Source organism: Quercus suber, unplaced genomic scaffold, assembly GCF_002906115.3.
Source record: "Quercus suber isolate HL8 unplaced genomic scaffold, Cork oak 2.0 scaffold_31, whole genome shotgun sequence".
NCBI classification, from domain to species: domain Eukaryota; kingdom Viridiplantae; phylum Streptophyta; class Magnoliopsida; order Fagales; family Fagaceae; genus Quercus; species Quercus suber.
Window position 1 is genome coordinate 2,263,788 of NW_027069496.1, and position 19,926 is coordinate 2,283,713.

General features: G+C 33.3%; 4 protein-coding genes and 1 pseudogene across 4 annotated transcripts; 2 read left to right on the forward strand and 3 right to left on the reverse strand.

Moving 5' to 3' along the window:
- Positions 1 to 969: 969 nt before the first annotated feature.
- Positions 970 to 4,040, reverse strand: LOC136066325 (single-stranded DNA-binding protein WHY2, mitochondrial-like). Its single transcript, XM_065770455.1, has 4 exons — positions 3,907 to 4,040; positions 3,623 to 3,696; positions 1,902 to 1,990; positions 970 to 1,326 (listed from the first exon to the last, which is right to left on the reverse strand). Exons 1-4 carry the CDS (start codon positions 3,999 to 4,001, stop codon positions 1,201 to 1,203), a joined length of 384 nt encoding a protein of 127 aa, XP_065626527.1. The 5' UTR covers positions 4,002 to 4,040; the 3' UTR covers positions 970 to 1,200.
- Positions 4,041 to 4,376: 336 nt separating this feature from the next.
- LOC112021634 (agglutinin) lies at positions 4,377 to 6,419 on the forward strand. Its single transcript, XM_065770454.1, has 4 exons — positions 4,377 to 4,679; positions 5,077 to 5,364; positions 5,480 to 5,642; positions 6,063 to 6,419. Exons 1-3 carry the CDS (start codon positions 4,476 to 4,478, stop codon positions 5,600 to 5,602), a joined length of 615 nt encoding a protein of 204 aa, XP_065626526.1. The 5' UTR covers positions 4,377 to 4,475; the 3' UTR covers positions 5,603 to 5,642; positions 6,063 to 6,419.
- Positions 6,420 to 8,573: 2,154 nt separating this feature from the next.
- LOC136066324 (7-deoxyloganetic acid glucosyltransferase-like) lies at positions 8,574 to 14,221 on the reverse strand. The gene is made up of 2 exons (XM_065770453.1): positions 13,344 to 14,221; positions 8,574 to 9,674 (listed from the first exon to the last, which is right to left on the reverse strand). The coding sequence occupies exons 1-2, from the start codon at positions 13,852 to 13,854 to the stop codon at positions 8,728 to 8,730; spliced, it is 1,458 nt and encodes a 485-aa protein (XP_065626525.1). The 5' UTR covers positions 13,855 to 14,221; the 3' UTR covers positions 8,574 to 8,727.
- Positions 14,222 to 15,871: 1,650 nt separating this feature from the next.
- LOC136066335 (7-deoxyloganetic acid glucosyltransferase-like) lies at positions 15,872 to 17,899 on the reverse strand (annotated as a pseudogene).
- Positions 17,900 to 18,641: 742 nt separating this feature from the next.
- LOC136066336 (uncharacterized) lies at positions 18,642 to 19,538 on the forward strand. The gene is made up of 2 exons (XM_065770474.1): positions 18,642 to 19,020; positions 19,219 to 19,538. Exons 1-2 carry the CDS (start codon positions 18,642 to 18,644, stop codon positions 19,536 to 19,538), a joined length of 699 nt encoding a protein of 232 aa, XP_065626546.1.
- The last annotated feature ends 388 nt before the right edge of the window (positions 19,539 to 19,926 follow it).

Here is a 19,926-nt window from a genome sequence, read left to right on the forward strand (position 1 = left end):
TAGAATAATCTCAATTTCTCTTTCCTTCTATTTCTTTTTCTTCTGGTTTTTAGTGTATTATTCCATTTACTGCTCTTTCTAAAAACAACCAAAGGAACTCACAAAAGTAATTGAAACAGTAAAAATAAAGAAGAAAAAACACTCACCTTGCTTGGGTCTGTCTCAGAAGCTAGCGGCAAGGCAACAACTGCACATTTGGGAGAGAAAAAACAAATAGAAGAGAGAGTGGGTTAGGCCCTTTCAAACCCTAACTTCAGAAAACACTACCAAATCCACCATACTTGAAAACAAAGAAGACTGGCAATGGTGGAATGGAAGCTATATGGGGGAGTGAAGGCAGTAACAGTGGACAGTGTTTGTAAGAATTTTAAAGAAAGAGTCGAGCGAGACAGACACAGTTGGGGGTGGGTTAATGAAGGCGTGTTGGGTCAGTGTGATTTGGTCTATATGGACCTTTCTAACTTGGTGGCCCAGTATCCGTAAAGGGAACTGGGTAGGGCACCAATGAATTGAGTCCGGTAAGGAAAACAAAATGATGTACTGGGTAGGGCACCCCCACATCCGGTGGTCTATTACGATATATTCAGAATTTACTTCAGCAACATTTATTTATATCTTAGAACACTATAGTAAGAAAACACCCTATTTTGCATTTTGCTACAACCAATGAGTCCGATACTATATTGTAAAAAAAAACACCCTATTTTGTTCCTACTTCTAATCTTCTAGCAAGCTTCGTTCAGTACCCAAAAAAACAGCAAGTTTCTGGGCTTAGATTACTTTTTAGTTTTTACCATGTATATTGCATACAGAAAGTTATTCACACATTCAAGCAAATATTGTACAAGTTCCTCTCAAGGCACATACACATAAGCGGAATACAGCAAATATTTGTTGGCCATGTATAGGATTAGCAGGTGGCAGCACTGGGAATTTAACACGCTTAAAATTTAACATAATAGTGTCTCGTTTCATGCCAATCCTCTTTTTCTTTACTACTACGAATTTCATTCGGAAAGACAGAAAAGGAAGTCTTTAGTTATAGATTACAAGAAGTCTACATAATAAAGGCACACTGTTTTAGCAAAGCCCACAAAACAATCTTCTTCAAATTGATGACCAATGCACAGAGACAACATTACAAATGGCAATTGGAACATCATTCTAAATCCAAAAGTTGTTGATCCAGCAGTCATGACTTCATTTGTCCCACTCCGAATCCAAAAATTGTGGATCCACCTTTGATGGGAGACCCACTGTGCGTCTTGAGTCTCTTGACGGATGATTAGTTAACCGGTCCCAACCCAAGATGTGGGGCAAAGCAAACTGCAAAACAAATCAAAGTGAATGTTGACCTCAAGAGGTTAATTACATAGGAAGAAGTACTTCTAAATGATTTAACACCTCACTCAGCATTTAAAAAAAAAAAAATTAATACCTATTGGTGAGTAAGTGAGTTTGATCAATATCAAGAAATAATGTACTTATGTCCAGATCTAAGGAATTAATCCCACCATTGAGGATTGGAATTATTATCTTCAGACTGTTTTCATCATTATGATACAACCTTTTCCTACATATTTCCCACTTAATCCATATTTTGAATTATGAGAACCAATGGTTGCACAATGCTTCACAAGTACTGAGTTTCACTAGTTGCCAAAACTTCACAAACCATTTCTTCATGTGCGCATGTAGCAACCAATAGGTAACTTTGACTATTTCACTAAAGATGGTGATAAACTTATTTCAATGCAGCGAACGTCACGCCAGCTGTCATGAATTCCATGATCACTATTATCCTATAAAAGATTTTCCTATTGCCATGATTCCAATTAACTGAATAAAAATAAAAAACTGAAGGAAAGGGTAAAGTGGATAAAGTTTTTATTTGGCCATACGCTGCAAGCTGTCTTCATCACTGCAAATTCGGCAGTTGTGACAGGAACAGTGAAGAACTCTTTGGTTTTAAGAATATTGTTGACAACATCTGCCAAAAAAGAAGCACATAAATAATTGGAAAAAAATAAAATAAAATAAGGTTAATAATTCAAAAGGAAACTGTGGAACTAATAAACTCAGGCAAACAATATGTCAAAAATATATATCTCAAAACTTCTGCAGTTGAGTATAAATCCACTTATCATTTGTAGCCAAATCTAATTTCAATATGAAAGCATGAACCTGGTATGTCTATCACTGCATATCAGCTTCACTCTCTCCTAACGTCCCTAGACATTGCAACAATGTCCCAAAGAATCCTAGTTTTCAAAGTTGTTCTAGGGATATGATTCATAATCAATGGCCATTAGAACAACTACCAGAAACACACTCTCCAATCCCTCAAACTAACATAATTTATTTTCAAAATGTACATATTTCTGCTCTAACATACAATCCAAAATATCACTAGAGAGGTAATATTAATAAGAGGCAGCACTCCAGAGCTCCAATCATAAATAAACAAACATCAAGTCTAGACATCATTGCCCAAAGAACAACAAATCTAGATAGAATTATGTATAAGAACGAGCTTTGATACAAAAACTGATGTAGCACCACTTCAACAAGAATAGAAAATAAAACAAACTCGGGAATCAGCACCTAGGCTTGCTTGGAGTCAACACCAAGTAAGAGAGAACAAAACCTGTGAATCATCACCTAGAGTTAACTGAAATCAGCATTTAGAAGAAAATTCCAATAGGAAATTTTATTACTAAAGTTAACAAACAGTAAGACAATACGAAACTCCAGGTTCTTTAAATGAAGTCCTAGATTTTTTTTTTTTTTTAATCGGTTTAAATAGAGTACAGACTTATTATCTTAGTAAGGAAAGAAAACAGTTCTAACTTTACTAACCTAGTAGGAAAAGGAATTTAATCCCTAAACCAAGTAGGACAAGAATATAAGGTTTAACCAATTGATTAGGACTTAGGCTTAAGTAGTAGCAGGTTCCATCCACAAGGTCACTGGTTGGGTTATCTTTTTGTGTCTACATCCATAAGTATACGTAATTGGAGATTGTAACTTATATCCGCACCACAGTGCCAGTTCCATACCTGGATCTATTAACTTGGAAGCAGCCATAGAGTACAATAGGGGCTACAAGACACAGAAGTAGAGAAATTTTTTCTTTGCTTTGCTTTATTATTTTCTTTTATACTTTCTTATTTCTTAATCTCTAATTAGAGAAACTAGGACCTCCAACTCCTTACTACCTGTATTTAGTATTTACCTGTCTGGCAATATTACCGTTGCCTAAAAAATGCTGACACAATAATTTCATATTTAAGGAACATGACTAGCAGCATAATGCACTTGCATAAACTGTGTACGCTTACACTGCACAAAATTCACTATTCCTTTAGTTGGTCTATGGCTGAATAATAAATGTTCTTCCAACATAAAAATGGCATCAATGCAGTCAAGCATAGCACAATATATATCTTCTTTAATCCTAAACCCAAATGAACTAAATAATGGCACAATAGAGATACTTATAACAACTACCCCACAATTTAGCTATAAAAGTAATTCATGCAAAAAGCAGATGAAGGAAAAAAATGTAGCATATTCAAGCTATTCAAAGTAAAATGCAAATATGAGCAGAAAGAGTACTTACTCAAAGAAATGAGATAGCCAGTACCATCTGCATGAGCCTTAATTGTTAAGCTCTTCCTGACTTGACCCGCATTACTGCAGCATAAATTGCTCATCAAGACTAAGCACATACTTTTTATCATATGGCATTAAGATAGAAAAAAGGATGCTTGCACAACAAAACAATAAGATGATGCCATCTGAACAACTTTGTTTAATCATAATATAATTCTTGGCCATCACAAATTAGGTCTACAGATTACAAATATTTCCATGAGAGTAGTATGTCAAGGAAAAAAAGTCAACCTTGATAGCATTGATGGATCATGGAAGAATTCACAAGAATCTTTTGGGCCCAAGCTTATCATAGACCCTACCTCTGTTGGAGACAAAGCAAACATCTACAAAACATCCACTAAATTGGTCAGTTAAGCCATATGGAGACACAGCATGTATCAGCTAAAAGGTGCATAAAATTAGCCATGTGTCAATCATTATGGCAATTAAACAATTAGACGTTCTAGTTACTGCTTGTCCATGTGAAAGGTGCAATGACCTAGGGATCTAAATTATAAGTAGATTAAGAAGGTAATGACAAAGAAACTAAGAAAAATTGCCAATAACCTCTATCTTAAATTGCATCTCCTATTCTTATAAGAACAAGGTTGAGACTGAGGTTATTGGGAGTGTTGTCGCTGCATTTGTGTCATTGTAAAATATTTTCATCTTTGACCAAGGTATTACAAAAAAAGGAGGGGGGGGGGGGGGGNGCAAACGATATGGTACATAGCTGACAACAGCATTACACTTACTACTTTTTTTACATGTTATTGTAATTGTGGTTACTATTTATATATGTGTAATTGTTGCGGAGCATGGAGGAGAACTTGAAGGTTGGGCCATGGGGAGGTGAAGGTGGAAAGAACAGTTGGAGCTTCAAGGCAAATAAAGGTGGGATCAGTGAGATAGTTATTATGCATGGATGGGCCATCGATGCCATCTCATTCAAAAGTGATGATAGATCTGGTACGTTCCAATATTCAGATAAGTTTGGTGGTAATGGCGGCAAAACTGAGAAGGTAAAAACTATCATGCTATAATTAAAAGATTTATGTGTACACGTATATTTTGGTGAAATATCATGCCTTGAAAGAATTGGTTTAGGCAAAAAGTCAAAACTCATTTCACATCGCTCAAATCTCTAACCTATATTTCATATCTCTATTTCTATCTTTCTCTTAACTCCATTAGACTTGTGTTTGGTTCTTGTTCTCGGGTGTAGTTCTCACCTTTAAAACTCAAATTTTCTACAATCACAAGATTTTTTATTTGAAATAATATTTTTGATAATCATGAATACATGTTATTCATGAAAATTATTACAGTTTGTGTATATATATATATATATATATTTCAAAACATTAATGATAGGTGCCTTCAAATGAAGCTGAATTTCTTTTCGTGCATTATGTGTAGATTATGATAGACTGGCCTAGAGAGTACTTGACATCCATTATCGGGACATATCAATCTGCCTGGCCATTTGGACCGGTTGTAATCAGATCACTACACATTATTACAAATGTGACGAAGTATGGACCTTATGGTACTGAGGCTAGTACGCCATTCTCTTTCCCAGCTGAGGGTGGTGAAATTGTTGGTTTCCATGGTCGTTCCGAATCTTTCGTTAACTCCATAGGTGTTTATGTCAAATCTCAGATTCCATTTTCTGCTTCAAACCCAGATTACACAATGCAACAAGAGGTTTGGACGTTCTAGTTTACCTAAGCTCATGTTTCTATTCTATCTTAATTACTCGAGGCATAAATTAAATTAATGATGTTTGACTCTGGGCCTTTGTTTTACTTGTTTAATATAGTTGGATAATAATACAATGAATATGGATGTACCACGAGGAGTAGGGCCTGGGGGCGGTCATGGTGGGAGGCTATGGGGGATGATGGCGTCCCTTCCTCAACTCATGAATTGCATTTGCTTGTAGGAGATTCAGTGGTTCATGCAATACAATTGTTTTATATAAGGTAAAGAAAGATTAATCATCTTCAAATTATCCCCAAAAAAAATTAATGAATTAGAAGTTTTATATGATTTTGAAATTAGGATGTAAACATTATACGAATATGTCAAAAATAATGAAATCGTGTAATCCAATTATGAGATTTAAACATTATACAGTAAACAAACGAAGCATATTACTCTGTTAGAAACCTTGTGTAAAATAGTTGAAGTTAGAAGATTATTTTTCAATTCATTTAAGTTTGCTAATAAACATAGAAAAATGATGTACTTTTATATAAGATACTTTTCAAAAAATTAGTCATTTTCTTGAAAACATATTGTTGAAACAAATAGAGCATTACGTGTGCAGTGTTACTTTTCTATTTTGATAGAAAAAAAAAATGAAGCATTAGCTAATCCTATTTTGAATTTTGGGTTGGCAGATAAAGCTTGATGCATCAACTAAACTCTTGGTTGGAATTATGGGATTTTATGGGCCCGTTAAAGGAAATGATGACTACGAAGCATTGCGTTCTATTACCTTATATACTAACAATGGGAGATATGGACCCTTTGGAGAGGAGATTGGTACTTCTTTCACCTCAAGTGCCTCTAGAGGAAGGGTAGTTGGTTTCCATGGAAGAAGTGGTTTTTATTTAGATGCAATTGGCGTTCATATGGAACACTTCTGAACTTGTACCTTGAGAATTGAACTTTTCCTGTAATATTTTATTTTTATAATGTGCTACATTTTCTTTTCTTTTTTATTGGTTTTAAAGCGCTGAATTGAATTGTTAAAAATCTGAACATTCTTATTCTCCAAGTTGAACCAGGAGATTTTTTTTTTTTTTTTTTGGCTATTACGTTTTCAACTAAAATGTGAATCTATTGGATAAAATTGTATTAATTCAAATAAGACCAAAAGAAAGAAAGTGTTCACTTTTTTCTCTTCTAAAAATCGGAGGTTTCACCAAATTTGATGAATAATCTTTATTAAACCTTTGTAAGGATAAAATTCTAGGTAAGTAGCAGAGATAGGATTTAACGCCAAAGTGACAAAGCATATCAATCTAAATTACTTTCTTTGTTTTTTCCCCTCTTTCTCTCCAAAAGCAATATGAAATCTGATGGTTTTGAAAACTGGATCAAACCAGCTAGTTCAACCTAGCCAAACGGGTCCAATCCAAGTTTGTAATTTCCTTTTGAAAATTAGATGAGAAATATTTCACAATAGGAAAAGAAACCAACCACAGACCAATTAAAAGTACAAGTTAAGAGAATTCTCATCAAGGATCTCAAAAAATTTAGCATTTAGCATCTCAAAAACCTACTTCATTTATTTTAACAACTCACTTTACAATACACCCAACATCAAACGTTTTATATTTTTTTACCACTTCATTAATTAAAGATAGTGAGAGAGAGAGAGAAGAAAAGATAGTGAGAGAGAGTCAGTGAGAAGAAAAGAGGAATCGTGAGAGAGAGAAAAGATATTTTATTTAAAGTAGTATTAAAATATTATTATATTTATAAGATTTGAGCTACAGTGGACTGCTAAAATTTTTAACACTAACACCTTTGTTGTAGTGTGCTTTTTTATAATGAGATGCTAAAAAATAGCATTTTTAGCTTTTGAGAGCTTTAATGTGAATGCTCTAATAGTAATAGGGGCAACACATCTCACTCCTTTTATTTTATTTTTTTTAAATCCAAGAGGGTATGGAGGAGATGGGGATAAACCCCCAGGCATTACAAGATGCTGCCCAATATGCTAAATTATGGGCAAGAGAATTAGACAGTCTTGGGGAGAAGGAAAAAGACCAAGTGATAAGTGTAATTTTTACATGATTTTTATTATCCTCTTATTTATTAAAATTGTTAGTTTTCCTTTATTTCTTTTGATTTGATTTGATTTTTTTTATTTATATTTATCTATTCATTTGTGCTTTGAAGGAATGAGAAGAGCAAGGAATCAAAGGAATTTTGTACAAAATCCAAGTCCAATTCGGATTAGGATTCCAGNTCTCACCAAGCTGGCTCTTGCCCAACCGCAGGTTCATCTCAACATTTTTTGTTTTTGTATATATATATATATATATATTTTTTTTTTTTTTTTTGGGTTGATTTGGGGATTTAATTTGGGTGGTGGTGGTTGCAAGTGAGTTGTGGGTGGTGATGGTGGTGGTGTTGCTAGCAAGTTGTGGGTGGTGGTGGGTTGATTTGGGGCTTTAATTTGGAAGTTTTGGGTGGTGGTGGTTGTAGGTGGGCTGCGGGTGGTGATGGTGGTGGTGTTGCTGGTAGGCTGTGTGTGGTGGGGGGTTGATTTTGGGGTTTTATTTTGGTAGTTTTGGGTGGTGGCACAGGTGTTTGGTTGGTGGCTGTTTGGACTGGTATTGTGTTAATATTATTTTAATTTATTGTATATATTATTTTAATGTATTGAATTGTAGAATAGAATATATGATAAATAGTGAATTGTAAAATGGTGTGTTAAAATAATAAATGAGGTTTTTGATGTGTTAAAATGATATTTTTTATAAAAAAACTGATGGTGATGCTCTTATACATAGCAGTCCACTATAACTTAGATGCTAAAATTTTTAACACTAACACCAACCTTTATTGTAGTGTACTTTTTTGGAATGAGATAATAAAAAATAGTATTTTTAGCTTTTGAGAGTTTTAATGCAAATGCTCTTATTGGTTTAAACTTTAAAGCAGTGTATAACATAAAATCGTGGTTTCTCACTATCACTTGCAATGCCTTATCATCTCTCCATTATACTATTTGATTGTAGCGATATGGATAATTGCCCAACCTAGTTAATTGAAAATGGGGGTACAAAAATTACTAAAAATGCCATTTAAAAAAAAAAATTCATGGCATTTTTTTTTCTTTTTACAAAAAGGGCAATATTATAAAACTAGAAACAACATACAAAGGAGTTCATAAAGGGGAAAAAAAGTACTTTTAAATTACAAATATGGGTTGTGGAAAAACCTATCATATCAAATATCCCATAGTAAGCAATCTAATTAAAACGTAGTCATATAACATAGTTACACATTGGATGAACTTGAATTCCAAGAAGTAGACTCAAGCTCAGATTATTTTACTGCAGTCACGCTCATTAGTCTTATATCCTCGATCAAACGGTTCAAATTACAATATGAAGACCCACCTTCACTCACACTTTCGTTTGCCAATCTAGCCATCTCAACTGTTGATTTCATGAACACATCCCTCTTCTCCCCCATCAAATCATTCACCATTTTTTCTATAATGACTCTATCACACACATCCTTCATGTCCGTCCCCAATTTCCAAACCTCACTCACAAACCTACTATTCACTTGCTGATCATAAAAGTAAGACCAACAAATCATGGGCACTCCTGCTACTATACTCTCTAAGGTTGAGTTCCACCCACTATGAGTCAAAAACCCACCTACGGCTTGGTGGGCCAAAACCTCTTCTTGTGGGGCCCAACCCACTATATAACCCATGTCCTTTGTCCCTTCTAGTAACTCCATAGGAATTTGACCTTCATCATCTTTTTGGGCCACCAAATCGGGCCGTATTACCCATAGGAAGCGCTTCTTACTATTAACCAAACCATACCAAAACTCCTTTAGCTCGTCTCTTGTCAAGACTGTAATGCTTCCAAAGCTTATGTAGATTACAGACTTCAAAGGTTGAGCATTGAGCCATTCGATGCAGCTTTTGTCCACTTTGTATATACTATTTGGAGCTGGAGATTGCAATAAGGCATTTTCAGATTCAAGCCTAAATTTCAAGAATGTGTGTAGGGGTCCAAGGGTATAGACCTTGGGACATTGAGATCGTATGTGGGAGAGTATAGGTCCTTCTAGATTTTCAAATGTGTTGAGTATGAGTCCATGGGCTTGAACAGATTGTCTATTAGCGTATGCATTATGTTGGAGATTTGGGTCTTCTAAGTTGTTGGTTCGACAAATACTAGGTAAGTCTCGGAGTCGGAGAAAAGTTTCCATACCTGGCACACTTGTTATAAGGCGATCCATGTCTTCATGTCCTAGAGTGGTTAATGTAGACCTCATTAGTAATAACAAATTTGTCTCTATGTTTATTTTTGCTCATGAACTAAACAAATGTTCAACCTAAAAAGGCTAACAAAATATATAAGAGAGAGAGTTGGGTTCAACTTATACATGGTGCGATTTTTTGTTATACAACCCAATTTTTTTTTTTTTTAAATGTTTTACTTACAAATTTATCCATTAAATTACAATGTCTACTTCTAGCTATCTTATATTCATGCAAAATATCTTTGAGTCTACTCATGAAGTTTCGTACACTTTGATTTTGCATTATATTTTTTTGAAAGGATAATTTACTAGTTGAATTGCTTTTTCATGATATACATGGTGATATATCCGTACATTTTTTTTGGGGGGAGGGGGGAATCAAAATGCTTTAATTAAAAGAATAACTCCAGGAAAACACAAGAGGTCTATGTCAAATTTAATTCACTATATTTTAAATTTGTAAAAAATCATAGAGGTATCGTGTACTTATTCATATGTTTGAAATGATAATATTTTAGCTCTGTCCAAAAAACATTGTGAACAATAATTTTGAGTAAAATAACGGTATGGTTCGAAGGGTGGAAAATTGGTAGGATAGAAAGGGGAAGAGATAGAAAAGTAAGAGGAAAGAAATGATTTAGTTTTCTCTTGTATATATTTAGTTAGAAGTATATGTTTACTTAGAAGGATAGAAAAGTTGAGAGATGAAAAACTTATTTATTTATTTTTTTTGAGAAACAAACACACACACACAGAGGGAAGAACAAAAATGAAAAACTTATTTGTTTGACTGAAAAGAAAAATGAAAGGATGAAAATTGAAGTTGGTATAAATTTACAGTTATATCCTTATTAAATAAAACAAAAAAGTAACATATTTTTTTATTAAAAAATTGTTTATGAATTGTACTTCATTCATACATTAAAAAAAAAAAAACCCAAAATTTTTTTATTAAAAAAAAACCCAACTAACTGTTTGAGAAAAGAAACATTCTGCACATGATATAAGAAAAGAAAAAATTACGTCAAAAAAGAAAAGAAAAGAAAAGGTAAAAAACCGAAGAAAGGATAAGCACAAAAGAAGGAAAAAAAAAAGAAAAAGAAAAAAAAGCGAAGATAAGCACAAAAGAAAAAAAAGATTAAAGAAAGGGTCAAGCAACAGCACAGATGAAGAAGGAAACCGAATGACAAAAGAAACAGAGAAGAAAAGGACAGAAAGATTAAAAAGCTTTTAACGTTGGCCTGGACAATTTTGTCCAAAATATTGCTAGATATTTTCTCTCCAAATTGGAGTGATAAATTTTTGGTGAGCCTGGACAGAAAATTACTAGGCTCCACCACTTTTTTTTTTTTTTCTCTCCCATTCCAACCAAACACACATTACTTAATTTTCTCTCTTATATTTTTTATCCACCCTGTTTTCAACCCAACCAAATACACCCTAAGTGACATCCATTTAGGGCAATAAGAAACAAATGAATTACTACCCACAAAGAAAGAAAAGAAAAAAACTATTATTATCTTTCAATTGAGGATAGACCTAGGTGGGGCCCGAGCTCCCTTAGTCCAAACTTTTTTTAGTTATTATATATTTTATTTTTGTAGTTGGCCTCCCCTTCCAAAACCTTAGGTTCCATTCTCCCCATTAAGCCTAATTAGTCAAATCCAAATAGTAACTATCTAACTAAAAAAACTTAACAAAAACAATAAAAACATTTACAATATATGATGATTGCTTTTTAGCAAAAAACCAATTTTACTATCAAAAACAAAAAAAAATTATGTGTTATTAGAGAAGCTAAAACTAAACTTTTTGTAATTATAGTAAACTAGTATAAATATTGGTTGACTGTAGCAAGTTGTTAAAAATAAAAGAATATTTTATTTAAATTATATCCATTCCTTTAATTAAAAAACTCAAATTTTCTTTCTTTCTTATTATTTTAATAAGTTGTTTATATTATTTTAAATGAAGTGATAAAAAAAAATAGAACATTTGATATTGGGTGTATAGTAAAATGGGGTAGTAAAATAGATAAAGTAACTTTTTGAAGTGCTAAATAAATGTTTTCATTAAAAGTATAGCTCATGACAATCAAAAGATGTTGCCGCCTTCTTCTTTTGTTTTGTTTTTTTGGGGGGCTAGATAGGATAGCATATAAACTCTTTTTATTTTTATTTTTTTATTTCTTAAGAAACAAACACACACACACAAGGGAGTGAGATAGAGATTCTAACATAAAGACACATCACAACTTCACTCAAAATCATAGTAACTTTTTAGGAAGAGTGGAGCAAATTATACTACACATAACACTCTCTCTTAAGAAATGTGGTACAATTATCTTAAGAAATGTGGTACAATTATCTTTTTTTTTTTTTTTTTTTTTTTTTGAGAAACAAATACACACACATAATGTACAATTATCTTAAGAAATGTGGTACAATTATCTTTTTTTTTTTTTTTTTTTTTTTTTGAGAAACAAATACACACACATAAGCTTCACCAATTAAGGTTTGGAACCCACAAAGGGTCATTGTCTTGATAGCATGTGCAATACATAAAAGTTAAAATAATAAAACATACTAGGAATTATATATTATGGACAAAGTTTAGCTATAGGTTAATAAAATAAACATAACTATATATTTTAAAAATCTAATCGTTGAATTGCATATTCTTTATACTCTTAATTCATATATTAAATTTTGTGTCAATCAAATATTATTTACTATATGATCTATAAATTTATATGTTATGCATAATTTTAAACTACAAAAACTTGCAATTTAAATAATTTATTGATGACATAGCTATTAATTTTTAATTTTCTAAAATTTTTGCAAGCATGAAGGATATAAGAAGTAAATATAATCTAATAGTAGATTTGTCAAAATTTATTTCCAATAAAAAGATATAGAGTAAGGTTGTAACTTCAATTTTATAAATAATTTTGTCCATATATTATTTAATTGTCGCTAAACCATGACTGAACTAAGTATAGTTTTTTACTTTAATTTATATATTTCACAGTATTTTTAGTAGATAAGTCGTACGTTTGCTTAATTTATTTATTTAATTTTATAAAAAAATATAAGTTACTAAGTTAGAAAAAACCTGAAATAGAAATGAAAATAAAAAATTAGTATAGAAATACTATCTTGAATATTGTATCAAGTATTTCATTTTGGGATGCCCCAAAATAAAATTTTTTTAATTTAAAAAATAAGTATAAATTTCAAAACTTGCCATTTATTTTACTTTAAACGTTTTTTATTTTTTGAGAAACTTTTTTACTTAAAACGTTAAAATCTCATTTTCTCTAAAGTAAATATTAATGAGTATACTTCTGGGAACAAAAACAATGAATTAAATTAATGATATTTCTTTAAAAAGTTGAATTTGACCAACAAAATGGGACGGAAGGATTATGAAGTGTGTTTAATTTTTTTTTAAGAACTTGATTACTTTAATTAACAAAAAAAAAAAAAAAAAAAAAAGCGTGACCGACTTTAATTGGTAAAACATGAAAGAGCATGAAGCTTGTAGAAAGATCTTTGTCCGTTTATAATAATGAAGAAATTAATGGGAATTACAAGAAAGCAGATACGAATTTGCAAAGATGCCATGCTAGAGTGTGAAAGATGCGTACATACCTCTACTGGGAAGCTCTCCAGCTTCTATTATATCTTGAATAGAGAAGAAAGCCCAGAAGGAGCAAGCACTGATGGTACGTATGGAAATGACTGGAATGCCAAGCTCATGCCCAACATCAATAGGAAAGCTCAAGATCCCATCGGCTATGATACAAGTCACTGACTCTCCAGTAATTGAGTTCAACTGACCTGAACACAGCATCTCTCTAAACAGTGGCTTCGTAACCAATTTAAAGGAATCAAACAATTCCATGAATCGATCACCAGCTCTTGGGTGATCAGCTGGAAGTCCATCAGAGATGGTCTTGAATTGGAACCCAGGAAAAGAAGCAAAACGGTCTAGAATATTGGAGTGAAGGACAAGGCGATCGTGGTTGAAATCGGTGTTGAGGAAGGTGATGTTGAGGCCAGCAAGTGAAAGAAGCTCAGCTAGCTTGAGCGTGGAGTTAACAGGTCCCAGTGCTGGAAGGGGAAAGATGATAACATGAGGAACTTGTGACCCTTGTTCCATAGTTTCTAGCTCGATCGATCTATACAGTTCTAAATTCTGTGTGTTTGTTCCCTAACTTGTGGTTGTAAGTCAACGAAGAGATAAGGAGTAGTATTTATTGGAAATTTAGTTGCATTTTATTTTGAGGTGTGTAAAACTGCCAGTTAGCACAGCCCTTTATTTTTTATTATAGAAAGAGTATCTGCTCATGAGGATAAGGGGGAAATCACGTGGCCTTCACTCAAGTTTTTTGTTCATTTGACAAAAGACCACATGGATCATTGATAGCCAAAACTTCGTTATTCAGACAATTAAATTGGTTGAAACCGCCTCAGACTTGGTGGTGTTGATGTGTCAGTTTGGAATCACCTTTGCTAACACTCTTTGATTTTTGTTCCCAGGAAAATTGTTTATTGGCATTGTTATTGAGTGCATATTGTCGTTTATATTTCTTTTCTTTTAACTATGGTGCAATTTGTCTATTTCAAACCCTATGGACTAATTTCAATCAATTTTTTTCTTCAAATTTAATGGCACAAACTATGCTCTTTGAGAATTTCATATTCATGAATTTGTTAATTACTTCGGGTGTAAATAAAAGGTTACTATAGCTTTTCAGTGGAGTTGTGATATGCCTTTGTGTTAGAACCCATTTCCCTTTGCCTTGTGTGTGTGTGTTTGTTTCTCAAAAAAAAAAAAAAAGGGTAACTATCCCACAATGCTTAAAAGAGTGTGTTGTGTGTAATATAATTTGCCATACCCTCCCTTAAAAGTTACCATGGCTTTTGAGTAAAGTTGTGGTGTACCTTTGTGTTAGAACTCCTTTCCCTTTCTCTTGTGTGTATGTGTGTTTGTTTTTCAAAAAAAAAAAAAAAAACTTAGGGCATAAATTGGGTCTAATTCCTAAGCATGCCATATTTAGGGCGTAAATTACTTAATACAAAGTTCGCCCTTGAATTAGCCATTTGGGAACTTTGTGATGACATTAGGGATTTAACCTCTATTATTTATCCTTGTGGAAACGCCCAATGTCAATTTAAATATATATTTTACATTATTAGATATTTTTGAAGTATAATGAGATGTTGTCATCCTTTCTGTTCCGTTTATGGTGGATCTTATCATGAATGTGAGAGGAAAGAGTACCATGTCACCAAATTTTGGAGAATACCTAATAATTACTCTAGCCCATCTCAAGGCACTAAGAAGAGTTGAAACAAATTTAACCCAATGGGAATCTTAGAAATTTGTTCTAACCCAATTTGCTCTTTGGGCTTTTTCATTGTTTAACTTCTTTTGAGAATACTAAGTATTTTAACAAACACACATAAGGGGAGAGGGGAGAAGGTTTTAAAGAAATTGAAAGTGGTGTATATTCAAAAATTTTAACTCCCTTGATGGGAATGCTCTAATAATTTAGAATAATAAAATTGTGATCGTTGAAATATTATATTTATATGAAATTAAAATAAAACATATATATGGGGTGGTATATATTTTTTTGACAGGTAGATGCATGTGACTAAAACTTGTTGCACATGTGTATATGTTGTGTAACAAATGCTACCAATATGGATGCACTATTATTATCAATGTGTTGTAATCACGTTCAATTAGAGCTATCTATATATTTTTTCAAAAACTCCATATCTAGCGGTCCCAAAATTAAAATAAATAAATAATGTGGCCGTTTAGAATCCACATGAAGTAGTTTTGATATATGATAATAAAAACCAATTGGCATCTTGGTTTGATAATAAAAGACAATTATCTTGGAGCAGGCACTATAGGTTTTTTTTTTTTTTGGTGAACCATATGAAGTGGACATCATAATTTGAAATACTATCATATTTTAAAATAATGATAAAAATAAACTTGGACTAACCTTTTACATGAATTCATTAGTGGCATCATTTTTATGGCAAATTAATTACAATAAATCAAGTCATTAATCATGAAAAAGTAGGTAAAAAAAATGTGTCGCCACAGTTATGACCATAAAAATTTGAATAGTGCCATCTTTCTTAATCTGCAATTACTAAGGAAAACCACTTGGTACTAAAATTTTAAACAATAACAACTCAAGAAATGATAGTACATACTATTTTGTTGTAGCCATGCTCATTAATCTTATATCCTTAATCAAATGGTCCAAATTACAGTAAGAGGACCCACCTTCACTCACACTTTCATTTGCCAACCTAGCCTTCTCAGCAATTGATTTCATGAAAATCTCCCTCGCCTCCTCCATCAGATGATTCACCATTTTTTCTACCATAACTCTATCACACACATCTTCATGTCCATTCCCAATTTCCAAACCTCACTCACAAACCTACTATTTATTTGTTGATCAGCAAAGTAAGGCCAACAAATCATGGGCACCCTAGCCACTATGCTCTCTAAGATAGAGTTCCATCCACTATGAGTCAAAAACCCACCTACAGCTTGGTGGACCAAGACCTCTTCTTATGGGACCCAACCCACCATATACCCTCTATCCTTTGTCCCTTCAACTAGTTCCATTGGAATTTGACCTTTACCATCTTTTTGGATCACCAAGTCGGGCCTTATGGCCCATAAAAAGCGCTTCTTGCTGTTAACCAAACCGTACCAAAACTCCATGAGCTTGTCCTTTGTCATGACTGTAATGCTTCCAAAGCTTACATATATTACAGATTTCAAAGGTTGAGCATCAAGCCACACCATGCAGCTTCTGTCCACCTCAAAGAGGCTATTTGGAGACTGAGATTGCAATAATGTTGTTTTGGATTCAAGTTTAGATTTAAGTATTGCATGGAGGGGTCCAATGGTATAAATTTTGGGACATTTTGTGCGAATGTGGGAGACTATAGGTCCTTCTAAATCTTCAAATGTGTTGAGTATGAGTGCATGAGCTCGAGGGGATTGCACAGTCTTATTTGCAACGCGTTGAAGACTTGGGTCTGCTAGGTTGCTTACTTGGCAAGCACTAGGTAAGTCTCGGATTCGGAGAAAAGTTTCCATACCTGGGACACTTCTTATTAGGCGGTCCATGTCTTCATTTTCTAGAGTGGTTACCATACTTCTCATTAGTAAGAAATTTGACTCAATATTTCTTTGTGGAGAAACGAAACAAACATTAGCAACAAATTTTACTAATATTTTTAATTAGTAAAAAATGATAAAACTATCATAGAATTATTCATATTGTAACTGAGAAAATTCTAGTTATGTTCAAACAGTATTGTGAGATGTTAACACTTTAGAATAATAAATTGTGATTGATATGTACAATTGTGATTGCTGTAATATCATATTAATATGAAATTATTGATAACACACATTGTATTTTATGCACCAATAACAATAGTCACTACAATAATTATGAAAAATATTTTAAAATTTTTAATGTAATTAAACAAGAAAGCAAATACGAATTTGCTAATGGATGCCACATGACAGAGTGAAAAAGATTAATTACCTCTAATGGGAAGTTCACCAGCTTCTATCATATCTTGAATACAAAAGCAAGCCCAGAAGTAGCAAGCACTGGCTGTACGAAAATGAATGACTGGAATTCCAAACTCATTGCCAACATCAATAGGAAAGCTCAAGATTCCATCTGCTATAATGCAAGTCACTGACTGTCCAGTAGCTGAATTTAACTGACCAGAACACAACATCTCTCTAAATAATGGCTTAGTTACCAATTTAATGGAATCAAATATTTCCCTGAATCGTTCACCAGCTCGTGGGTGATCATCTGGAAGGCCATCTGGGATGGTCTTGAATTGGAATCCAGGAAAACATGCAAAACGGTGTAGAATATTGGTGTGAAGGACAAGGCGATTGTGGTTGTGATCGGTGTTGAGAAAGGTGATGTTGAGGCCAGCAAGTGAAAGAAGCTGAGCTAGATTGAGCATGGAGTTGACATGTCCTTGTGCTGGAAGTGGAAAGATGAGAACATGTGGAGCTTTTGATTCAAGAGGTTCCATGCTTGTGTGAGCTCGATCTAGGATTCTTCTAGGGTGCTAATGGCTACATGTGGCAGTCAGCGCTCTATATGCATATACTTTTCTTTAGGTTTGTGGTTTTACTAGCTCACTTTTCTTTAGGTGTTGTGACCCTTTAAACTGCTATTGTGGTTTGTGGTTTCTGCTCTTGTGGCCATTGTATACTCATACGTACTTGTGGAGAAATTTTGTCGGCATAAAATGCCAATGTCTATAATTCTAACATAACTTTTATTTTTTATCGCAATCTGATCTTCGTTTTATTTGTCAGGTTTGCATGGCTTCCCCGATGCCATAGATATCACATGGAACGTAATCTCTGGGCCGGCAAACCTTGGAAGACCCTACACATGTGGGCTTGATGGATGATCACTCATTCTGAGTCTTATGACTTATTTGGTATCACAAGTTGCACAACGTGTGGCTATGAGACGAAACATCAAACTAAAGCCCGGGCAAGTGATGGGGTAGGATAGGACCTGACTCACCTGACGATTCCCAGCCAAAGAGATGTAGCCAAAATTTTCAATTATTAAGAAGACAAGCATCTAAAAAAAAAAACTCAGGCCGAAAACATGTGACTAATCTAAAGTATATTTTCATAATTGTCATGGTGAAGTTGTAAAATAAAAATCAACTAAGCTGGAATAAGAATATATGAAATAGCTACTTTGTTGATGGCATGTTGATACAAGCGCAAACTACCAAATATTCAGGGGGAAAAACGTGTTCAAGCTACCAAATGAGTGGAGAAGAGCATTTTTGTGGAGTTTGATGAGTGCATAAGCGACAACATCAGCTTTCTCTGAAATTATGCACTTGAAGGAAAATGTGCGCCTTTCTCTAAATTTAACTAGGGGGATAAGTTCTCATTATGGTGCACTTGTTAATCTTATTCACATGTTTTCTTCTGTAATTGATGTGATTGAAACTATTATAGAAGATGGTTTAGATTCTGATCAGAGAGCAGAAGCAAATATCTTAATTAATTTACTCCAAACATTTGAATTCGTGTTTGATTTACATTTGATGAAAGGTGTGCTTGGCATAAGTAATGAGTTGTCACAGGCATTACAACGAAAAGATCAAGATATTGTGAATGCTATGAAGTTGGTTGACATTTCAAAGCAACGTTTACAGGTCATGAGAGATGATGGGTGGAACACTTTGCTAGAGGAGGTTTCTGCATTTTGTGCAAAAAATAATATTGATGTTCCTGATATGGATGATTTATATCAACCTCGGCCATGACGAAAAGCTCAAAACATGAAAAATTCACATCATTATCAAGTGGAGCTTTTTTATACTGTTATAGATATGCAACTTCAGGAACTTAATAGTTGTTTTGAAAATTCTGAATTATTAATTTGTGTTGCATGTTTGAACCCAGATAACTTATTTTCAACATTCAACAAGGAGAAATTGATTCGGCTTGCTCAGTTTTATCCAAGTGATTTTTCAACAGTTCAAGTTTCTTTCTTGGATAACCAACTTGAGGCATACATCCATGACATGCGGTCCACTGAAGAGTTTTCAGCACTTAAAGGAATTGGACAGCTTGCTGAAAAGATGGTAGAAATGAAAAAGAATGTTTCATATCCATTGGTTTACTCATTAGTGACTTTGGCATTGATCTTACCAATTGCAACAGCTACTATTGAAAGAGCTTTTTTAGCAATGAACATAATTAAAAATCGATTACACAATTGAATAGGAGATCAGTGGATGAGTGATTGCCTAGTCACATATATTGAGAAAGATATATTCAAGACTATTGAGTGTGAAGAAATCATGCAGCGGTTTCAAAATATGAAAAATCGTCGAGAGCAATTGAGTAAAATAAGCTAGGTGTGAAAAAATAAATTAAAGTTTACATTTTATGTTAGATTCTGTATGACAATTACATTATCATATAGTTGTTTATTTATTTTGTTATTAATATTGATTAATTTTTTTAGATTAATTTTTTACTTCCAATCTTGTCTTTTAATCTTGCTCCCCTTGGCCTAAATTTCTGGCTTTGCCACTGCTGGCAGATAATTACTTTTATTTTTCCCGTGTAGCATACTGCAATAATTGCAATGTCATTTATTTATTT